The following is a 23,680-nucleotide window of genomic DNA, read 5'->3' on the forward strand; positions in this document are numbered from 1 at the left end:
AACTTTAAAATGGTATTGATATAACATAATATAATATAACAGCTGCATCAAACAGTTTAGCGTCAGTCACAAGGAAAGCGCGCGTGGCATTGCATGTAAAAAAAAGTTTTAATAAATAAGGTCCTCTTAAGTGAAGTAAAATATATGGTAGTAAAAAATATTGAATTCACATATTTATTGATATTTAAACAAGAGAAATCAGGCAAAATGCACCGCGCCGCACTGAGCTGCGTGCGCGCTCTCTCTCTCTCTCTCTCTCTCTCCCCCAGCGCGGAGCTGAATTCAGCGCGAGGCTAGAAATAATTTGAAAACTCAGTTTAGTTAAATAAATTAAGATGAGTGAGGACCTGTAAAGTTAATCAAATATTGTCAAATATAAAGGATAGGTTGAGGTTTTATGGAGCTGTTTCAATTATTTGAAACGGAAACTAACTGAAACTGATATTATTCTGCGCACTGTTAGATAGCTTTTGATTGTGTTTTAAATGAGTTTTTATTTTATATTAATTATTTTTTATTCATTTTCAATATTTTTAGTATTTTATTTTTTATTGATGGGCCCCCAAGCTAAATTCGCCTTGAGCCCCCAAATTGCTAAGTCCGCCACTGATTGTTTGTAACCGTTTAGCTCCATTCACCCCTTTTTATTGAGGACTTATTTATGGGCTCCCTCTAGCCGTTATCATTCATTTTGTAATAAAATAGGGGAATGTTGAATTGGGCAGGCGCGCTGGTGCGGAAGCGCCGCATCAGAATCCCGGTCTCTCCGCCCACTGGATCATGAAACTGGGGTGGGAGCCCATAAAAAAGAAAGAAAGAAAGAAAAGAATAGAACACAAAGACTGACAACACATCTCATTAATTATTTTATTAAATTTAGCTCCTTCATACACCTTACAGCAGATAAAACTAGATAAATGTTCCACAAACATTTCAGAAACTACAAATGATGGCAAGTGATGCACAAGCGGAATTCTGGGAAGTGTTGTTTTTCAGTGGCGTGTCTTTAATTACTGAGTTGGCAAACTACAATAATAATACATTATTGATTAAGCAGTGGTTTTCTTTGTAGTAACATCTATTTCCAGTAATACATGTTTTTTTATACAAGCATTAAAATTAATACATTTACAAAAAAAATCAAAATGCAGTAAAACATCCTTATAGTGGTTTGCTGTAGTGAATGTTTTTTTTTCTCAGTGTGTATTTTAAATAATTTAAAATTGTTTTTTTTTTCATTTATTTAATATTAAGTTATATTAAGTTAAGGTGGTCAGCTTAGTTTCACGTGTTAGTATACTTCCATGTTTTTCTCAACATTGATATAATGTTTTACATAAAAATTATGGAATAAAAATAAATAAATAAAAACAGGAAGACATATGAAATCTAGTGAAACTGGGGGAATAAGGGGTTCATATTAATACTAAATCAGGTGCTGCTTTATTGATCAGTTGGAGATTAGATTGAAGAATCGGGTCGTGTGGTAGAGAGGAGCCGCACAGGCGCTCGTCATCGTTGTGCGACAGTGAGGTGGAGGGAGGGGGTTTGGTGGTGAGCACGTTGGTGGTCGGATCTCCGGACTGAAGGAGGAGAGAGAAGAGCAGCAGATCCTTTCCATCAGAATCTGATCATAACCCAATCAGAACCCGTCTCTTGTTCCTGCTTCCGTTCCTCACGGCCCCCAGCGAGCTGCACCAGCGCTCCGCGGAACAGCTGCGAGTTAATCTAGCTATATAACCGCTAACCATGTCAGTGACGGAGATGTTCAGCCACATCCAGGGGTTTCTGAGCGCCGACCAGGAGGTTCGAGAGGTAACGATAGACATCAGCCCCGCTGAGAGTCAGAGAATGGGCTATTTAACACGATAGGGGAACTAATCTCTCAATTAACGCTGATAAATACATAATAAATGAACTAAATATAAATAAATTGGTGAGGCTTGGACAGAATCAGTAGAATGGTTGTGCGAATAATAATAGGTCTGTTAGCTAACTAAGTAACGTAGTATTCAGGTGAGCCTCAGGTTACTAAGCCTACCTGCTGCAGAGCAGAGACAGACACACAGCTGCAGGAGCTTCTGCCTCTCTTAACTGTTCACTGTTGCCTCCTGCTTTTAGGACATAAGGAAAGTTGTCCAAGGGCTGGAGCAAACCGCCAGAGAGATCCTCACCGTCCTCCAAAGCGTTCATCAGCCAACCGGCTTTAAAGACAGTAAGTTAGTTAGGTTAATTGTGTACATGCCTATTTAGTGTGTTTTGTATGTTTAACTTAACAGCCTTTCATTTTCCACCAGTTCCCAACAAGTGTTTGAAGGCCAGAGAACTGTTTTCCACAGTTCAGATCCATATTGGAGAGCTGAGAACCAAGTTTCCAGTGGAACAATACTACAGGTCAGTGTAAAAATGTATGATTGTGTACAGATAAAGCATTGATTCATGGTTCTCTAGGACAGCAGTCATTTCTTTGCTGATGCATGCTTTGTTTTAACTGGTGCGGTTTAGCAGGGAAAGCACCACACCGTAGGACTGACTGCGTAATATGGCATAAATGCTCTGTTCTGATACCTTTCTCACATGTGGTAAATTAGAATGGATAGATAAAATAACCTGTGTAGACAGACACATTTGCATTCCCCATAATGTGGGGAAACTTTACTTGCTTAAAGAAAAAGTATGAGCATGTCAATTGTGTTCAGTTTAATGTAGTTAAATGTAAGCCTTTTCACATTGGATGTCACAAATCAGCAAACTTTACACAGATCCAACTCCAAGTTTCTTTTGAGTGAGCCGGTGCCCACAGTTGCTGGAAAAAAAACTTTAAAATCTAGTTAAAAGAAACCCTAAGGAAAACAAAGACACAAAAGGCAAATCCAGTCCTTCTCCAGGAAAAGTTGTCATCACAATGCCAAAGGAGTTAAAAAGAAAAGTCTTGAGTAAGGAGAAGAAGGGCTCAATTCTGGCTTTTCTGGTTAATCGTGAGCCTCATGTCGCTTCCATCCTTAAACTTTCTAAGATGACAGTTCATTACAGCAAGGTCAAGCAGCAGACATTAAGGACAAGAAAGCTACAGACCGGCAGAGGGCCAAATTGACTCTCCACTGACCGCGATGACTGTCATCTTATTAGAACGTCAGTCAGCAACCGCAGGATGACATCAAGTGACCTACAAAAGGAATGGCAAATGGAAGCTGGGGTGAAGTGCACGGCAAGAACAGTTCGTAACAGACTCTTAGAGACAGGGCTCAGATCATTTAAAGCTTGAAAAAAGCCTTTCATCAGTGAGAGGCAAAGGAGAGCCAGGCTAAAGTTTGCAAAAGACCATAAGGATTGGACCATAGACAACTAGAGTAAGGTCATCTTCTCTGATGAGTCCAATTTTTTTTTTCAGCAACCCAATATGCCTGGACATCTGAAAGGTGCAGTAAAGTGTAGATCGTTAGAGCAGAGGTCACTTGCATACATATCTGTTTCAAAAGAACAAAATCTATAACTAACTGTATATGTGTATTGGACAAGAGTTTGAAAATGTTTTGGTAAAATTGATTCCTGCAGTTTTGACACCTGCTCATTCTTTGTTTCTTCTGAATTCATGGGTATAAAATAATTTATGCTGTGGTTGTTGGAGTAACTGTCTCTACTCTTCAGAAAAGGCCTTCCACCAGAGTTTGGAGCATTGCTGTAAGGATTTGATTGCCTTAATCGAGACTTAGTGAGGTTAGGATGTTGGATGGTTGTCACACAACGTCCCAACTCAGCCCAGAAGTATTAGATGGAGCATCATCTGTTCCAAGGAGAGCTTTTGTCCATTTGAAATTCTTTTCTAGACAAATTAGGCAAGTGTTTGTGTGTGCATCTGCCCATCTGCCAGCAATGGGTTCAGCATAGTAGCTGATTGCCTTTATTGAAAGGGGTGTCCACAAGCAGTAGGACACAGTGTATGTGGACATAAGGAAAAAAATGGGCTCTTTAAAAATCTATATGTTCATAATGTTTTTTTTTTATTTTATTTTAACATTTCAGACTGCATAGCAGTATATTATTTAGGACTAATTTTACACTTTTTTTAACAATACATGTTTTTGGTTAAGGTTCCTAAAGTACTGAAAGTATTCACAAAACCGTATTGTGACAGACTACCAAACTGCACTGGACAGCAGCCAATGTATACCCCCTGTATGTTTTAAATAAATTTGTATGTAGCATCTTGCAGATCAACATTCTCTTATCCATATATTCAGATTTCATGAGCACTGGCGGTTCGTTCTTCAGCGCCTCGCCTTCCTTGCATCCTTTGTGGTTTATTTGGAGACTGAGTCCTTGGTGACGCGAGAGGAAGTGGCAAAAATACTTGGAAGTATGTGGAACCGTCACTTTGTTTAAACTCATTGTGTTAGTTTGTGATTTTTTGTTCAGTGTGTTGACGTTTTTTTTTTACTTTTTTGATATAGCTGAAGTTAACCGAGAAAAAGGCTTCCATCTGGATGTTGAAGATTATCTAGCAGGAGTTCTTATTATGGCCAGTGAACTGGTAAGATAAATGTGATTTAATGTGAATAGGTTTATTGTGTAATAAAACCATTAAAAAAATAATTAAACTGATGTGCCAGAAGACATGGGATAGCAGAATGTAAATGCTAGATGGATGGGACATACCATTTCTGAAGTTGTTCAAGAATTTAGTATTCCTTGATTCCCAGTGTCTTTTGTACTGAGAATACAACATAGAGGGCATTAACACCCACAGTAAACAGTGCAGTGGGTGGTAATGATTGTGGTCAGCAGTGTCTGGCTAGAATTGTCTGTGCAAACAGAGAAGTGACTACTGTATTTTTCGCACTATAAGGGGCACTATCAATAATCGTCTATTTTCTGGTCTGTTTTCATACGTAAGGCGCATCAGATTATACGGCACGTTTTATGCAACACTAGTAACTAGTAGAAAGAACAGGGATGTTGCCATGTTTTCCTTCTAAATTTAGCAGGTCTTGCCACTGAAAAGTTTTTTTGGGAAAATTAAAGGATGTTGAATGTGCCGTATAGTGCAAAAAATTTGGTTGTTTTTTTTCCACAACTTTTGTATTTCAGTGTGTTTTTGTCTGTTTCGTTTGAGGGTTACTAAGCATTTCTGATTTTATTTTTATGCTATGACTGTTTTGTTAACAGACTTCTCAGATACTTACATGACCATTATGTCTTTCTTTACAGTCAAGATTGGCAGTCAACAGTGTGTTAATGCAAATGCTAATGCTGCTCCAGCAGTGCTATCTGGGGTTAGCAGCAGTGAACAGGCCGATAATTCTCACCTCTGGATAGCCAAAGAGCTAGCGCTTGGTGCGGTTAACAGCTAATGCTAATACAGCTAATACAGCTGGGGAGCTAAACTGAAACTCATGTATAACGCTGCAGTTCAGTGGAGTGCCTTTACTGCTCCTTAAAACCTGACTGGTAAAATTCATACATATGGTGCACCGGATTAAAAGACGCACTGGCGATTTTTGGGAAAATTTAAGGATGTTAAATGCGCCTTATAGTGCAACAAATTCTGTATTTTTTTTTCCCACAACTTTTGTATTTTAGTGTAGTTTTGTCTGTTTCGTTCGAGTGTTACTAAGAATTTCAGATTTTTTTTATTTTGATGCTCTGACTGTTTTGTTAACAGACTTCTCAGACATAAAATACTTACATGACCATTATGTCTTTCTTTACAGTCGAGATTGGCAGTCAACAGTGTGACAGCAGGCGACTATGGACGCCCGCTTCGAATCTCTAATTTTATCAATGAACTTGATTCAGGCTTTCGCCTGCTCAACCTGAAAAACGACCCGCTACGTAAGCGTTACGACGGCCTCAAGTATGATGTAAAGAAGATCGAGGAGGTGGTGTACGACCTGTCTATCCGCGGCCTTGCCAAGGAGCCAGAGGCTGGGGGAGATAAGTAGAGGCAGCAGAGGAGCAGAAGAGGCCGCGGGGCACTACCCTGGCTGGAATTCTCCATGACTGGGAGATTGGAGACTTAACCTGCCAGTGGGCAGGTGGGAGGAGGAAGAGAAGAAGGGATGGAGGGATTGAAGCCCCAGAAGCCTTAGACAGTGGTGTGTATGTTGGAGCCACTAGTCTACTATGATGGAAAGCTATTTAGGCCTGCTGAAAAGGAGATGTTCTGTTTCTCAGCGTTGTTGAGAGAAGTTTACTTTTGTCCAGTTTCATCTGTTCATTTGTTTGGTTGGGTAGATGTGCCATTTTTGCAGTTTGTATTGTTTTGTGTTGATCATCACGCTTGTGAACCGTTGCACAGTTGAACATTGGGCACGGAAGAGGTAGAAGAGGGGTGAGGAGTTTAATAATCAAAAGTATAAATACTTCCCAATTTCATTAAACACTTGACTGAACGTAAGTAAGTAATTCATACTGAAGGTTTGTGTAGGTAGAACGCCTGTGGAGAAAAATGAAGATCATGTACGAGCTGAAACTTCACCTCAGTTTCCCCTTACTCAGCCATAATTTATGTCTGCACCTGTTTTCACTGAATAGAAATGCACAGTTATACGTGTGTGTTTGTGTGTGTTTTCTCTGACTGTCAGTAGCAAATACCTTGAGGGCTGATCAGCACTGGCATAAGGATGTTTTATTCAAATGATTTCCTCCACATTTTTTATTTAGCAGTTTTTGTTTATTGTGTTTAGACTGAAAGACTGTACTGTTGTACGAAAAAGAAAACAGTAAATATGTTTACATTCACTTAATAGTCTGTTCATAATGGGATTACTGCAGTTATTTGATTGATTATTCAAGTAGTTCTGTAAAAGGCATGTTCCAAAGTAAGACCTAGAAGCCTGATTAAGAAATCTGGTTACAAAACCTGGATTTTAATTTAGTAATCATATTCTACTAAATTGCAGCTCTGGGAAAAAATTGGGACCACATCAGTTTCTCTGATTTTGTTATTTATAGGTATATATTTAAGTAAAATGAATATTGTTGTTTTATTCTATAAACTACGGACAACATTTCTCCCGAATTCCAAATAAGAATATTGTTATTTAGAGCATTTATTTGCAGAAAATGAGAAATGGCTGAAATAACAAAAAAGATGCAAAAAGAAATTTCAGACCTCAAATTATGCAAAGAAAACAAGTTCATATTCATAAAGTTTTAGGAGTTCAGAAATCAATATTTGGGTTTTAATCACAGTTTTTATGCATATTGGCGTGTTCTTCTCCACCAGTCTTGCACAATGCTTTTGGATAACTTAATGCCTTTACTCCTGGTGCAAAAAATCAAGCAGTTCAGCTTGGTTTGATGGCTGTGATCATCCATTTTCCTCTTGATTATATTCCAGAGGTTTTCAATTTGTAAATTTAAGAAACTCAATGTTTTAAGTGATCACATTTTTTTTTCCAGAGCTGAATTTTCTGAATCAGATTATTTTTTGAAGTCTCAGTCTGTGCATGAGTGAAAACACACCCTTGTGCAGCAGTTAAGCGAGCAGTGTTTAACACAGCACCTTTAAGATGACGACAAAACACTTTGAGTGACGCTGAAACTGAAGGATTTAAATAATTATAATCTTCTAGCTGATGATGTTTGTTCATACAAAGAAAAAACACGCTGCATTAAGTTTTACATGAAGTTTGTCGCATATATTATTCTGTGAGATTATTGGCTGGTTGCAAAGCAAATATCTGATTATTAATCTACAGATGTAAATGCGCTCGTTTACGAGGAAGTGTAATACACTACCGTCATAATTCTTTCAGTGAGCAATCTCCATTAGTTATGTGTTTTTAAGCTTTGGGTTATGGGTCCAGCATTGCATTTTTGCATGCTGCCTTTGGCATTCAGGCTTGTGGGTTACAGTGGGTTTTTTTTTTATTTAAATACGCAGCTAAATGCAAAGACCTCAGATTACAAAATGTCTTTTTTTTTGTCCACAGTTTGCTTACATTTTCAGCAATTCTGTTAATTTTCAATAAACTGCTGTTTTGGTGCTTAGTGAGTGTATGTGTGTATGTATCTGCTGTGTATATGAGCATGTGATTGGTCTGTATGGTATGAATATATGGTATGTGGCAAATAAGGAGCTCCATAAGACATTTTTCTCAACCTTAATTCAGATCTGTCAGCAGTCTTATGGATTGTAATGCAAGTATAATAGTACATACTCTGCTTTCTCCTCCCTGTTTTTTTTTTTTTTTTTGCTTGTGTGAGACTTTAAGTCTTTGAGTTTGAAACTGTATATTGTGTTGATGGCACAGTTTGCCCTGTCGTCAGGAACTGTAATGTTTGATTTCTACATGCTTTATCTTTGTACAATAAAGTGCACCATAAGCTAAAACCTTTTTGGAAAGAAAGAAAACCAACAATGAAGTGACACCATGTCTCATTTTTTCTTAAATTTTAATATAATTCACAATATTTTACAGAAAGAAAATATTAAATTAGGTTTTTGGAATGCAGAAGAAAAAAAACAAACTGAAAAAAACAGCTTGACTGGTCTCAAGTAAAAGAATGACTTAGATAAGGATATTCGTGTGGCAGGTTCATACCCTCTTCTACTCTTGAGCAACATGGAAGCTGTAATATTCATGTATAACAGTATCAGTGCCATTGATGAGACTTGAAGCTTACATTAACAATTCTGGTTTATCAGTTTTGACTCTGAACCAAAGAATCGTTCTGGTTGATAAATATTGCTGTTCTTTTCTTAAAAAGCTCAATCTGGAAATAAAGTAACAGTAAAGCTTTTCTTAAAACGAATGTCTTCACACCCAAACGCAAGAGCTTTAGATTAAAGTGCATCAAACAGAAAAGAGGATTTGTATTTTTTATAAGCTTGCACAAGGTAAGTGGGAAAAGCTCACTAAGCTGACCGTGTGTTTGAGGTTGAACTGTAGAGGGGATATTTGCTGAAATGTGTCGGTAGAGCATCAAATAGAAGGCACACGGTTTTTACTTCCCTCTGTGATCACAGGATTAAGACGTCTTGTTGGTAGGAGTGGGCAATATGACAAATGTTTTCTTGTATTCTGATAAACAGAAGAAAATTCACACTTCTCATTTTCAAAGACATTAATTTTCATTCATTTTAATTCATTATAATGCATTATTAATATTATGGCATGTTGACTTGTGGTAAAATTTGGTAAACTTATGCCCAAAGCATTATTAATACCCCCAAATCACTCAGGCACTCAGGTCCATTATAGCAAATTACACAACATATTACAGAAAAAAATTGCAGTGTCAGTTTTACCAGTATACAGATCTATTCCTGGATGAAGTACAGCAAAAAAAAAATAAATAGCCCTAATTTGGAGGTCCAATGACCCAATCCCCAAGCTAAATAACCACCACAACCAACGCCCCCAATGCTAGGATAGTGAATGTTACTACATGCCTCCTCCAATATATGTAAAACCAGCCACAGCATTTTTTTTTATCACTGAGTAGCCAGTGCATTTGGAGAAAAGCGCAGTAACCCAGCTCCAATACATCAGCTAACAGATGCATGTGCTGACCAGTGATTGGAGAGCATGGCCAACCCGGTTCTCTTGGACTCCGGCTGTATTATATGCATTCATATACAGGGGTTGGACAATGATACTGAAAACACCTGTCATTTTAGTGTGGGAGGTTTCATGGCTAAATTGGACAAGCCTGGTGGCCAATTCTCATTAATTGCACATTGCACAAGTCATAGCAGAGTGTGAAGGTTCAATTAGCAGGGTAAGAGCACAGTATTGCTCAAAATATTGCAATGCATGTAAATAGACATTTTGTAAGTACCTGCTGTAAGAACCTGCTGTATTTTGTCTTTAAATATCATAAAACAATAGCATATTGCTCACCCCTACTTCAAGGATTTCTTTTTGAGATATTTTTTTTTTCTAATGCTACAGCTATAGTATTTTAACCACACAATGTGTCACTTCTTCTACTGGCAAAAGAAACGAGGGAATTCAAGAAAAGACACATATTCTGAAACATGATCTACAGTATGTAAACAAACTGCAACATTGCTACTGCAGTGCTTCTTCACTGGAGATGTCAGGGATTGGTGATTTGAACCCAGCATTTGTAGCTACAATAGATGAGTAGATTATTGCTGCTTTGTTACCCAGCACAGTGATCACAGTGCGATCTCGCTTCAACCAGTCAAAATTCCAGTGCAACTGCTGGAACTAAAAACATGCATGGTTTCTCAAGTGTGAGGAAACTAATAAAAAATAAATAAAAACAGCTTGGGCAGACGATGATCCAAATTTTATGGGGGAGGAGGAAACTGTTAACAGTTATCAACATGGCGGCCATCTTGGATTCAACTTTTTCCAGTTTTTCAATTTTTTCAGTGGAAAGCAAGGGGTGTGATTCATCCAACTGTTAGAGAATTAGGTTTTCAACAGGTTGTAAACCTGTTTGTGTTTTTTAAATAAACTTCTTGTGCACTTTAAAAGTTCTTAATGCCTTGTTTTAAATGTCAGGGTTCTCTGGATTCTACCAATGAGGTGTGGAGCTACTTTAAGCCTGAATAACGGTGTGAAAAGCGATTTATCTGCAGGGGAGAAATATGCCCCATATCATCCATTCTAAAGCATGTTTGGTCAAACAGAATAAAATTACTGGAACTCAGAAAGCTGCAGGAGAACAGTGGTGGGCTATTCAACAAAGGTTAGTACTCTTTTATCTTGTTTTACTACACCAAAAGTATATTTTACACCAAAATTCTCCTTTAATTTGTTCTTAAATTAAAACAGTGATGCAAAATGGTGGCATTTAAGATAGCCTCAATATTTTAGATATGGCCTGATGCTGCCTTAAAGTCATCTTGGAAATACTGTATTCACAAGATGAGTGAACACCACCTCAAACATGTAATTGCCTGCAGGAAATAGCATTTTTGCTGAGCTCTTATTTAATGAGTTGGGGCATGAGTTTTCAACAGAACTACTTATTTAAGAGCAACTGCAATGGTTTACTCCCATCCACACGTGTTTTGTTATGTGCAGTAATAGTAAATTGACTTGATCTCTGTTGACATAAAGACAAAATAAATAGGAATAGGGAGTTTGTGTTCTTTCTGACCTTGAACAGAATCATTCCGTATTTTCAAACTCCAAGGTTGTATGTATGAACGCATCTCACAGCTTCTCTGTAAAATAAGACCACCATCTTCCAAACTATTTTTATTTTATAGGGTAGTTTTCTTGTTTTTGAGACACCATGTAGAAAGGAAATTGCTTGAACTGCCTCTTGGTCGTCTCTCTGGCAGTAAGAATGGATGCTACAGTAGTTTTGCATGCTATTGAGAGGAGAGGAAGAGGGCAGTGACTTACCATCATGGAAAAAAAAACAAAAAAATAAAATTATATATATATATTTATATAGAACTTTGACTTTAAGTTCTTCTCTGCTCTGCCTTCACACAACACACTTCACTTTTCTTCACTTTTGTGCATCGTTGGTAAAAAGGGCATTTCATTTCCTTTCAGTTTCTCAACAAACATTTTCACCCATGCCTTTTTTTTTAGCAAAACCATGTCATTAATGAAAATATTATATTAAATATTAAGAAATATTATACAATCAGTGGCCAGTGATATTCCCAACCACATCCTCATTTTGGTCTGCCCAAGACAGCTGGAACTTCACATTGGAAGTTCTCATTCTTCTCCTTTGTCTTTTTGCAAAGGTCAAGGTTTTATTCTAGAAAGTGCACTCATGTCCAAATATTTAGTTCTATTTGTAGATCAAAGTAAATCCCCAGAATGGAATTTCATCAGGAACGAGAAGTAGCAGATCAGCCTTCCCTAATGTAATACTGTCAATTTAATGAAGTTTTTAATTATATACAGCAGGTATATGAGGGAAATGACAGCTGAGGGTGGGATGTAGTAGCCAGTCTCAGGAGCGGCTCTGAGTTGTGTTGATCATAATATTAGGAAGGGCGTTGCGTCTTTTTCTCCAGATTCCCAGATCACAGGCATACCTCTTGATCTGACGAAACCACTGCTGCGTACGTGGTTTGTCAGAGGCACGGAAAACGAAGGCCTCACGGCGGATGTCCAGCACCTCAAAGGTGTCGTCACAGTCAGGGTCGGATGACACTACGCAGTTGGCCAGGCGGATGGGCTCTCGCAACACAGTGAACTTCCCGCTACTTTTATCTTTAATCAGCACCAGCACGCCGTCTCGCACCAGGTCGAAGACCTCTTGTTGCTCCCCTTTAACCCCGTCTGCTGGAGCTCCGTCCGTGTTTCGATACGTGCGCACCATCAGCAAACTCTGAACGTTCTGGAACTTCAGGGACTTGCTCCCTTTCTTCACCCACTGGCCGTCTGCAGGCTGTGAGAGCTGCAGAGGGCCCTCCATGATGAAGCGTGTGCTCTCTCTAGCCCAGCCCACAGTCTTCATAGACATCTCTCTCATCTCGATGTTGATGACCTCGCGGTTCTTGCGGCTGTCGCGGCGGAAGGAGCGCAGGGACCACGTGGCCGTGCCCTCCTGCTTGGTCTTCATGTTAATGTGCTCCAGGTGCGACTCCACACGACTCTTGGCCTCCCTGAGGCGAGTGTGGTCGGGGTGACTCTCGTTTGTGGCTTTGCTGATGCGGCTCAGCAGCAGCGGGTACTTGGTGACGCGCTGAAGCGGAGCCATGAGAAACGAGCGTAGGTTCATCCGCCGCAGAGCCGTGTTGTCGTTCTGCGACACATCAAGGAATATCCTGGAAGATAAGAAAGAGGAAGAAATTGATTTTGTTAGGAAACCTAACATCCAATGCAGGAATCCGCACACACATATTCTGCAGGTCAGTGCAGCGTTCTTTAGCTTCCACAGAACATGAATTGGAAAAGTCATGAGACAGATTACTTCCTTTTCCAAGACATGTGGTATATCAGTATAGACTGGCTGATTTATCCACAAGTTAAATGAGGTACATGTTTACATAACAATTCAGACTGAACTAGAAAATTTAGCAGCAGGTTTCAGATAACTGCATCCAACTTCTGTTACAATAGTTCTGTTTCCACCAGTCTACAGTAATAATACAAAATACATCACACTCTTACTTTAAAAAAGTGAGTAAAGTTTTTGTTTTCATCATTCAGAAGGCCTTTAAGATGCTGTGTTTTTGAGAATTACTACCAAGAGTGTATATAATTCAGGGGGTATATTTATAAGATATGCATGCTGTGTTTATATGTTTCTCCTGGTACCTCAGCAGCTCTTTTTCCTTCTCCAGAGTGTTGAGCATGTTTACAGATGCAGATTGCTGTAAGCAGTAGGTCTGGAAGGCTGGCAGCATGTTCACAAACTCCAAGAAGATTTCTCCGATGCATACAGTTAGCAGATCTTCATCTCCCTTCACAATAAAAAAACAAACAAACATCCTTTTCTCTAAAATGTAAAAAAACACAGACACTCCAACATGAATTCAGTGTCATCAACTCATCAGAGATATAGTGTATCTGTGCCAAATATAAATTTGAACTGAAGAAATTGTAGAAAATCTCTTATTTATCAGATTGTTTATCAGATTGTCACCTTAACCAAAATGTTGGTGATAAGCAATATATATTTAGTGTTAAAAATGTGCTTCTTTATATGTTGCTTTAAAACTATAAGGCTATAGTAATATACATAATAAATAAATAAATAACAGCAAGTTGCAGCATGCACTCTATTCTGTCTATGTATAGACAATTGTATAACAAATGCCATGGAAAGAGCTCAAATTGGAAAGGTACTCTTCAGCTCTGCATTATGTTTGTGTTTGTAGCTTAAAATCAATTAAACTAAACAACATTGATTTGTCTGCATTAAAACAAATGACGATACTGCAGTTTTGCTGATATAACATTTTATGTCCAATACATTTCAATCATGGGACATTTTTTAGATGACACATCACATAAAATGGTCAGTTGCCATCATAATAGCCTGAATTTTGCCTGTAGTTTCTGTCATTTTGTTACACTTAGCACTGAAACTGTGCCTGTCTCACCCACACTCAGCTCTACCTGCGTCTGCCAGTCACTAGACTACACTACCCAGAACGCACCAGCCTGCGACTCACACGATTATGTGACCTCTTCAGGAAGTTGTTTTCCTAAATACTAGCACCTGGGGAGCCAGGTATAAAAGACTGCGCTGTGTAGTACCTGTATTACCCCTGTGTACCCTGACTCTGATTTTGAATCTGTCTGCCCTTTTTGCCTCTCTGCCTGTGTACCAAACTCTGGACTGTTTGTATCGACCCTGGTATGTTTTCTTCTGTTGGCTCCTGTTCTCTGGTATTGACCCTGCTTGTTATGACTACTCTCTGTATTACTCCTTTTGTTATTAAAGCTTTGATTTTACATCCACACTTGTCTGCAGTCCTGTGATGAATCAGCACTTTTCCATTATCAGCCTTATTTGGCATTAGGGGAGAACTGTGTATATTAGATTTTCATTAAAACAATAATTTAATATCATGGAAGGTAATGGCAATGAGGCAGAAGATAATCCTCCTCACCTGATCAAAAGCCTGGTCAATGCTGTCCTGCAGGTGCTCTGTGAACCTGTCATTCACATCAATAAGCTCCTGCACGTTGCTGAAGACCACAGTGAGCTGTTCGGCCGTGAGCAGCCCTGCACTCTGCATGGGGCAGTAGAACTCCTCTTTAATGATGCGCAGGTCCTCCCCGTAGCTGGACTCTGTGTTCAGAAACTCCAGAATGGCCTCTTTGCGCTCAGTCCGGAGTTTTGAACAGCGTTCACACATAGCCTCTCCCCGAGCACCCTCTCTGTCCCCGCAGTCAGGGCACGGCCGGTGGGCGTCCCAGGCCTTCAGAGACGCAGAGGGTCTCTTCCAGCCTTTGGCCAGCCCGGGACCAATGCCACTGTCCACTCGCTCCACCTCCGCCCCAGCACTGCGACGGGCCCGGCGTGGCTCCTCCTCTTCCTCCCGCTCGTCACTTAGACCCACCACACCACTGTCCGCACTCAGACTGCTGACCGTACTCCAGCGGTGCTGCCCTGTGCGATTTACACCCAGCCCTCCACTCCGGCCCTCCCCTCTGGGCTCAGAGCGCCCCCGGGTTGTGCATCCGCCTGATATAGATAAAAGAGACACAGTTGGTAAGCAGGTAATGGAGAAGAGGAAGAGGAGGAAAGGGTAATAGGTGATAGGTGACAGAGGTATGTGGTGAGTGGTGTCTCAGGGTTTATAGTAATTGGTCACTGAAGAAGGGATGGCAAGTTAAATACTTGGGTTCGCTAATCTGCTATAGCTAGGATCTTAAGCAAGGCCCCTAACCCCCTCTGCTACCTAGAGTGTGTTTTGCTACTTTGTATGTGTGTGATCACTGCTTGCAGGTGAAGGTAGAAGCAAAATTCATTTTGTGTTCAACACAAATGGTCAGTGTGGTTTCTTGTCTTTTGACCCTGCATCAGTTACAATAGACATCATCTAGTGTTTTTTTCAAACGTTTTGTTAAACAAAACACTAACTGAGACCAAGTGTCTATCAGAAAAGATCATAAACCAGCCAATGAAACAGAAGCTTGCACTGGACAAAAAAAACTTTAGGTTATGTCAGCACTAAAGAACAAGTGATGCATACAAACTCATTTTTACTAATTCTGTAATTTAAAAGCCTTAAAATGGTAATTGGATTCATTTTAATATATATTATATATTAAGATAGTAGTGTCTTATTTTGTTTGCATTACAGACAGAAAATAACATTTATACTTATTTCCATCACTGGAACATAATTCAATTTGGGTCTGAAAGGGTTAATGTCACAAAAGACCAATATATGAACCAGTTTTGGTTCCTTCAATACCCATAGTAGATAATAGATAATTCTGTCTATTTTGATTCTGTTTGGAAATATTGTTTTTGTAATTTGTTTTTTGTCAGCAAAAAATAAAGTCTGCATAAACAGATGGATATCATGGCATTTTTCACTGCATGGTACTTTTTTTTACCTGGTATCTTTTTTACACATTACTTAATACACAGTACTTAATACAAAACCGCTTTCTAAATGGCAATGGCAAACTTTTAAGAGAAAGTACAAGAACATAAAAGGTACATCGAGTATTGATGCAGTGGTTTGGAAAGTTAAAAGCTATCCTGAGGGGGAATTACTTTTTGGTGGCCACACACACTCATACAGTCAAAGTTAAGGCTAATGGCAAGTCTTAGGAATAACAGTGTGGTAACACTGAGAATGACTAAAGTGATAGCCTTGGGTTTTGGGAAATGCTCACTGGTGTATAATGACTGAGAAGTGCTTTCTTGCACCCATGTGACCGCTGGGCCATGTGAGGGGAACTTCTTTTTCTAGCTTCTTTAAAAGAATAGTTGCTATTTATTTGAAACTGTTGAAATGATGAGCAAATGCTCAAATTCTTCTTCTTTAGATGTTTTTGTAAATGCTTTATACAGCTCTGGAAAAATTAAGAGACCACTTTAGTTTCTGAATCAGTTTCTCAGATTTTGCTTTTTATATGTTTGAGTAAAATAAACATTGTTGTTTTATTCTAAATTCCAAATATAATATTGTCATTTAGAGCATTTATTTGCAAAAAATAAGACATGGCTGAAATAACAAAAAAGATGCAGAACTTTCAGACCTTAAATGATGCAAAGAAAACAAATATCATAATCAATATTTGGTGGAATAACCCTGGATTTTAATCACAGTTTTCATGCATCTTGGCATGTTCTCCTCCACCAGGCTTACACACTGCTTTTGGAAAACTTTATGCCACTCTTGGTGTAAAAATTCAAGCAGTTCAGCTTGGTTTGATGGCTTGTGATCATCCATCTTCCTCTTGATTATATTCCAGCGGTTTTCAATTAGGTAAAATCAAATAATTTCATTTTTTTTTAATTGTCTGTTTTTTCCATAGCTGTATATATAATTCTATGTATGTACAAACTAAAGCTCACAAGGTCTGTTGGTGCTAAATGCTACTACTATACAAATACTGTAAAGAAACGCTAGTCAAAGAGTCAAATACTTACAAAACTGACAAAGCAGCCTTAACTACTATATTATATATAACTATATTACATTTGCTAGAATGGACCTGTATATACTGACATATAAAAAGTTGTGGGATAGCAGTACGTGAATTGATCATGAAGTATTACCTCAGGCAACCTCCTGAGAATGCACACAGCTGGATACGTATTATGTTGTGGGTGAGGCTGAACACATTGTCCAGTGTGCTCATGGCAAGGCAATGTAAAGTTTTAAAGTTTTAGTGAGGTCTATTATTGAGTAGCAAATGGATGAAACATTTTATTTCCTTTTCAAGATGTGCTGGAATTTAACATTCCTCAATTTACAGTTTTGAAGAAGGCATTACCTCCCACAGTGGAAAGCGCACTGGGATGTAATGATCATGTCTGGCTAGAATTGTCAATATAGGCAGACAAGCAGACAATTCACATTCACAGTCAGGAGACACATATCCCACAGGTCATTGATCTTTGCCCTTCATGGGATGTGGCAAAAGTCATGGGACATACAACTAGTTCCTGTTCCATGTCAGTTTAAATGTTTATTTAGTTGTCATTAACAGTTTATAAAGATGTTTGGATCATTATGAATTCTTTATTTTAAGTTGAAGCAAATAAATGAAAAGAAACTAAGGAATCTTACCACTCTCTCTGTCCCTGCGCTGACTGTGAAGCCGTGCAGCCGCAGCGATCTTCATCTCCAGCTGCTTGCGCTTGGCAGCATCAGCAGGCATGGGGTCGCTGTAGTGGGGCCGCAGACGACACTCGCGCTGGGCCCTCACCGATTCGGCCAGTTCATAGGCTGCGTCCGAGCTGGAGCGCCGGCATCCCGTCCCTGAGACCTGCCAGTCAGACCACAAGCCATCAATCAGCTTTCTTTACTTAGTATTAGCCAGAGGGCAGATCAGTGGATGAGCTTGCAGTGCTAAGATAAAGGAGTGAGGTTTGGAGATTTATGGCCATGCTTAAAAGCGGAAGAGTATTCACGGGTGGAATCACAGAGTGTTTCATGTATTGATCAGAGAAAATCCCTTTGAACTGCAAGTGGTGTCCCATTACCAAAGCTTTTAATATGCTAACACTGAATGATGCTGTAAGTAGGAAATAGTCCACAGCCTTTAAATGCAGTAAATGTGTCTACTGACAGTAGCTGAAAAACAATAGAGCTTTAAATCAAAGTTATTTTTATAAACTCATTTTAAACTTGTCAGAATTATCATTAAATTAACCAAACACGATATAGCATAAACTGGTCAATGATAGGCTGCACAAGGGTGCAAATAGTCACATTGCAGGACAATTTTATTTCTGCTTGATAAAAGGAAACAAAAATCTCAATGTTCATATATTACATATATCTGCCAGACTACAGATGGCATCTACCTAATACCATTTATGTTACGCCAAACATTGATGCAAAGACTGCACTAATAATATCATGACATGCTGAATCATAGATTTATGACATAATTTGGTGTTAATTCCTGTATTTTTCAACATTGCAATACACAGCTCTGGAAAAAAATAAGAGACCACTTAAAAATGATTTATTTCTTTGATTTTACCTAATTGAAAACCTCTGGAATATAATCAAGAGGAAGATGGATGATCACAAGCCATCAAACCAAGCTGAACTGCTTCCAGGAGTGGCATAAGGTTATGCAAAAGCAGGGTGTAAGACTGGTGAAGGATAACATGCCAAGATACATGAAAACTGTGACTGAAACCAGGGTTATTCCACCAAATATTGATTTTTTAATTCCTAAAACTTTATGAATATGAACTTGTTTTCTGTGCATTATTAAAGGTTTAAAAGCACTGTCCCTTTTTCATTATTTTGACCATTTCTCATTTTCTGCACATAAATGTTGTCTGTAGTTTATAGAATAAAACAACAATGTTCATTTTACTCAAACATTTACCTATAAATAACAAAATCAGAGAAACTGATTCAGAAACTGAAGTGGTCTCTTCATTTTTCCAGAGCTGTATATCATAGAACAACAAAATATCGCAATGTCAATGTCATCTAATATTATGTAGCCGGTTGAAAGCATTTTAACAGGCCAATTTTTAAAATGATAAAAATTACAAATTGCAAAACATCTTTGCAATTGTTCAAGCATTCGTTTTAATTGAAATGTCATGTGGTGTGACCATAATTTATCTTAAAAGTTCTTGAAAATAATGATTTTTTTTTATAATGTCAGAGTCTTAACTTCTTAACAGACTGAAAAAACACATAAAACTAATAGAATTATCAACTACTGATATTTCAGCCACAGACATAATCTTTTTAGAATGTATTGCAGTTACTGCTGTTATGGGTCGTACCACATGATATTTTAAAATTAACTAAATTTTATTAATAAAATAACAGAAAAAATACAATTAACAAGTGCTTTGTGGAAAGTTAAAGTGAGCCCATGTATAAGAGAGGTACTAAATATTTATGTCACCACTTTATGCATTTAAACCTTTTCTTAACTGAAAATAATGCAGTCAGACAGAAGTCACCTTCTTGACCCAAAGTCTAGGGCTAATCTCCACCTGTTGTCTAATCAATACATCAGTAAAGATGCGCATTTAACTACCAAGAAGCTTATAAAAGGTCCTGTGAATAGACTTTAATCTGAACATTATACATAACCTCTGGCTTGTTAGAAACGGTGCATGATTCACTAACATTGACCTCTGCAAGCCAGGGATCAGCACCTTAGCAACATCTGACACAGTACACCCACAATACATCTAATACAGCAAGCAGCTCCTGAGTAAGCTAGCCTAGCGGGGATATGCTTTCCACAGCTATCTGCGCATCAGAAACCAGACACCTAGGGTTATCAGGTATCGCACGGAATCGTTAACCATGCAGCTGCTATTCTAATTAATTACTGACAGCACTGGAAAGACATAACAGTCTGCTGCAGGTAAGCCACAGCTGAGCTATGCATAATGACAGGTGAAGACTCACAGACAGCATACGCCGAATCTCAATTCCTGCAGCCTGATTCAAAATACATGACCTCCAACAAGCAGAAGATGCGATCAATATTGCCTTCAGCCTTCGAGCCGGCAGTCACCAGAGACAAAACGCTGCATGTGGCGCAACGAAGAACCGGCTAGCATTCCAAACAGAACGAGCAGGAGCTGCACATCCTTGCACACACACACATACACAGAGAGACACACACATACTCTGCTTCTCAGCCTTGCATACAAATGTAAAGAAGGAAACAAACACAGTTACCACAGCGCAACCTGTCTCTAATCCTGCACGGCAGAGTCATCCCGAGCCCGTGCTCAGCAAGCACCACTGCATGTCTGCAGTCCTGCGCGTGTATGAGCGCCGTGCAGAGCCTGCCTGCAGAGCTTTATCTACCGCATGCGTGACAGAGCTCTCCTCTCGCTGTCTGCTACGTAAAAAGGAGAGCTGTGTGTGAGTGTGCATAGATGCATGTATGTGTGCATGCACGTGCATGTGTGTGTGTGTGGGTGTGCGCGTGCATGTGAGGGATAGGGGAATGCCTTACGCATTCTGCTGGCTCTTCTTCGGTGCAAGCCTCTTCTCCGCAGGCCGGCGTTGGCATGGCAACCTGGGCAGATTGACGGCTGGGCTGGGGAGTGATGATGTCAGTGCCGTCGTCCCGGTCATGTGACAGCCTGACGGAGGCTTCGGTGCTGGTGTCTGCACTGCAGCTGGAGGAGGACGAGAGAACGAAGGAGGGAGAGGGAGAGAGGGGGGGGTGAGAGAGACATAGATAAAGTGTGTGGATGGAGGGTCAATAGAGGATGAGAGAGATAGAGAGAGAGGGGTCTATTACTACAGCTGAATTATAATTTTTGCCTCTCTGAGGCATGTGGTTGAACATCCCCCATGCTCTCCAGGGAGGGCAGGCAGACAGCCCTTTCTAGAGGGGTGAGGAGGTGCGAGGGGGTGCGGGGGGCAATTAGATGCTTCAATTCACATTAACACCTGAACTCACAAGATGTGTGAAGATCCATGATTGAACCAGCCATAATGATCTCTTAGATCATCGTCTGTGTGTATGTGTGTGTGTGTGTGTGTGTGTGTTAGTTATCTGTGTACATGTTTGGGCTTGTATGTTTGCATGTATTCTGTTATAATATACCAGTGTCTATCGGTTTAACCCTTAGAAGTCACAGCCAATAACAAAAACACAGTAGTAATACAATTACGGCAATACATTAACTGAATAAGTCATTAAACAAGTACTTTGTGAATTATTGTGGAATTTAAACTTTAAAATCCTACATTTTTACCCCTGAGGATTCCTTATAACATTTGTGAAGCTATATGCGCCAACAAATTATTCATAACTACATGAGCATTTTCATTATTAATAATTACAGTACCATTTTCCAATCTCTGTTCATTAGAATTAAACAGGCCTTCTCTAGTTTAAGACCAATGCTTGTATATGATCTCAGGAAAAAAAAAACATCTTATCACCCTGTTTAAGAACTAAGCTTGCTGAAATATCTTAAAACAGATATGTTCCTAATATGTCTTTTCGGTGATGCAAAAGTTTCCAAAACAGCACATTTAAAAGAAAATAAAGAATACTAGTTTGAAGCATTTCTATTGGTTCATTCATCATAATGTCATAATGAAGACACAATGTAAAGAACAACTGTCAAATTCCAGATATGTCAGATTTTGTTTTGTGTGACAGCAACCATGCAACTGTCTATTTTTAATATAACAGGCAGTTGGTCAGTGCTTTCAGTGAAGTACTGACAAAAAACTAGTCTAAAAAAAACTAAACAGCTGTAGGCTAAACAGGTGGAAATATCGAACTGTGTAGGTTTTCATGAAGTCATAACTTTGGTAAAATGTCATTGTTGTACATACAGTTTTTTGCACAAAAATAATTTGTGGAAAAACAATAATGTGCCTTGTTTTTTTTCATTAATACTGATAGATACAGAAAACAGTTGATTATACCAAAGAAAATCTGATCTAAATGTAAATGTAATTCAACTAACTATTCATGGTTAATTGTTTTCATGGTTGCATACTGCATAGCTTTTTCTTTTCTAAATAATTTTAATAAAATTATTTATCTGCCATTTGTCACCCGGTGTACCTCACAGTTTTCCCACATTATGTTAGGATATTAACATTGTTCCAAATTCGGATTGTTCCAGCAGAACAAACGTACAGTTTGCATGTAGTAACAGATTTTTTGCAGCCACCTATTACCTGCTACTAAGCTACTACCTAACACTATAGCAACCACTTAGCAACACCATAGCAACTCACCCAAAATAACATTGAAACCAAAAAGAAACATAAAGCAACCACCTAGCAGCAATTTAACAACCCCAGAGCAACCACTTGGGATACCACAGCAAGCAACATCAATGCAACCACCTAGCAACATTATAGTAACCACTTAGCAAAACTATACCAATTATTTCGTTTAAATAGTGGCTATCAGGCAACACCATAGCAACCTCAAAGCAAATATTGTATACATTTTTTATGGTTTTAATTGTTGTGTGTAGTTGATAATAATTACATGTACAATGTTCACAATAAGCATCTAATATAAAATATTGACAGTAAAATACACACATATTAATCTACTCTGAGCTAAATTAGCAGCAGCAAATGTCAAGGAACTGCATTAACTTTTTAACATTTTTTACGTTCATTAACAACTGTTCCGCTTTTATCCTTAACATGGACAGGATTTTATTATGTTATTCTCTGTGATAAAATATGAAAGATGAATTTCTCTTTAGTTGGGTTTCCCCCTCTCTCTCTCTCTCTCGCTCTCTCTTCTCGTCTGATGTCTCAGGATCTTCTTTGTTAATGCAGAACCCGTCAGAGGATCATTTGCATAGATATGATCCTAGAATATAGCTGACAGCACAACCCTGAGCACTAGTGAACCACCTTTCAACTCTCGGCTGCATGCATGTATGCATGAATATATGTATCAAAAAGAAATGAAATAAATCTTATGTGAATAAAGCTAGACTCTGTTAGGACGAAACTGACAAAAAAGTGGGAAATATGTGAATTTGTCTTTGTGCAAAATTGAGAGTAGCTCTTAGAATACAGTAAGAAGCAAAATGACTATGATATAATAGATATGTTCTTCACTGCCTTATCAGGCGTACAGTAAAATAAAATGTGCCTGTAATTGCCTCAACAGAGCATTATAGATATGTCTCTGTGCATGAGAAATACTTTTGTATTTGGACGATATATTGTCCCAAAAATAACTGAAATTAACTATAGCACTGTCATATTAGAACCATTTAATATGAATTATATAATGAGAATATATACACTATGAATTTCTATTTTCATACAAAAGGCGCTCCAGAGCATATAAGGTGCGACACTAGGAATAGGGGTGTCACCATGTTTTTTCTTCTAATTTAGCAGGTCTTGCCACAGCAGGTCTGGCAAGACCTGAAAAACTAAGCTAAGTTAACAAAACTGTAATTCTTAAAAAAACCCTTTCTCTTTTAAAGTCAAACAAGTGCTGGATGTTAATCTACACAAATTTCTCTCCTGAAAACTGTTTGTTTGGGTGAGTAAGCACTTCTGTTTATTTACAGTAAGCTTAGATTTCCACTAAGGCTACCCGCAGTTAGCTAGCAGTTCATCCCACATAGC

The 23,680-nt window shown here is 38.7% G+C and overlaps 2 protein-coding genes across 5 annotated transcripts in view; one reads left to right on the top strand and one right to left on the bottom strand.

Moving 5' to 3' along the window:
* Positions 1-1,515: 1,515 nt before the first annotated feature.
* Positions 1,516-7,995, top strand: tsn (translin). 2 transcript variants are annotated; one of them, XM_049484864.1, is made up of 6 exons: positions 1,516-1,815; positions 2,122-2,215; positions 2,298-2,394; positions 4,242-4,357; positions 4,452-4,531; positions 5,209-5,331. In XM_049484864.1, the coding sequence occupies exons 1-6, from the start codon at positions 1,750-1,752 to the stop codon at positions 5,314-5,316; spliced, it is 561 nt and encodes a 186-aa protein (XP_049340821.1). In that variant the 5' UTR covers positions 1,516-1,749; the 3' UTR covers positions 5,317-5,331. The 2 variants fall into 2 exon arrangements, with proteins under 2 accessions (XP_049340821.1, XP_007253543.2); XM_007253481.4 differs by lacking the exon at positions 5,209-5,331 and adding an exon at positions 5,712-7,995 and having other exon boundaries at positions 1,518-1,815.
* A 3,578-nt stretch (positions 7,996-11,573) lies between these two features.
* The window catches only part of si:dkey-91i10.2 (uncharacterized protein LOC555224 homolog), a 67,854-nt gene continuing 55,747 nt past the window's right edge, over positions 11,574-23,680 (bottom strand). For all 3 annotated transcript variants that reach the window (XM_022680378.2, XM_022680379.2, XM_007253483.4), the window contains exons 4-8: positions 20,556-20,721; positions 17,666-17,864; positions 14,519-15,096; positions 13,218-13,363; positions 11,574-12,724 (exon numbers count right to left, since the gene is read on the bottom strand). In XM_022680378.2, the coding sequence (XP_022536099.2) occupies positions 11,905-12,724; positions 13,218-13,363; positions 14,519-15,096; positions 17,666-17,864; positions 20,556-20,721 (1,909 nt within the window). In that variant the 3' untranslated portion in view covers positions 11,574-11,904. The remainder of the gene's footprint in view (positions 12,725-13,217; positions 13,364-14,518; positions 15,097-17,665; positions 17,865-20,555; positions 20,722-23,680) is intronic.

This window comes from Astyanax mexicanus, chromosome 11 (assembly GCF_023375975.1).
Source record: "Astyanax mexicanus isolate ESR-SI-001 chromosome 11, AstMex3_surface, whole genome shotgun sequence".
NCBI lineage: Eukaryota > Metazoa > Chordata > Actinopteri > Characiformes > Acestrorhamphidae > Astyanax > Astyanax mexicanus.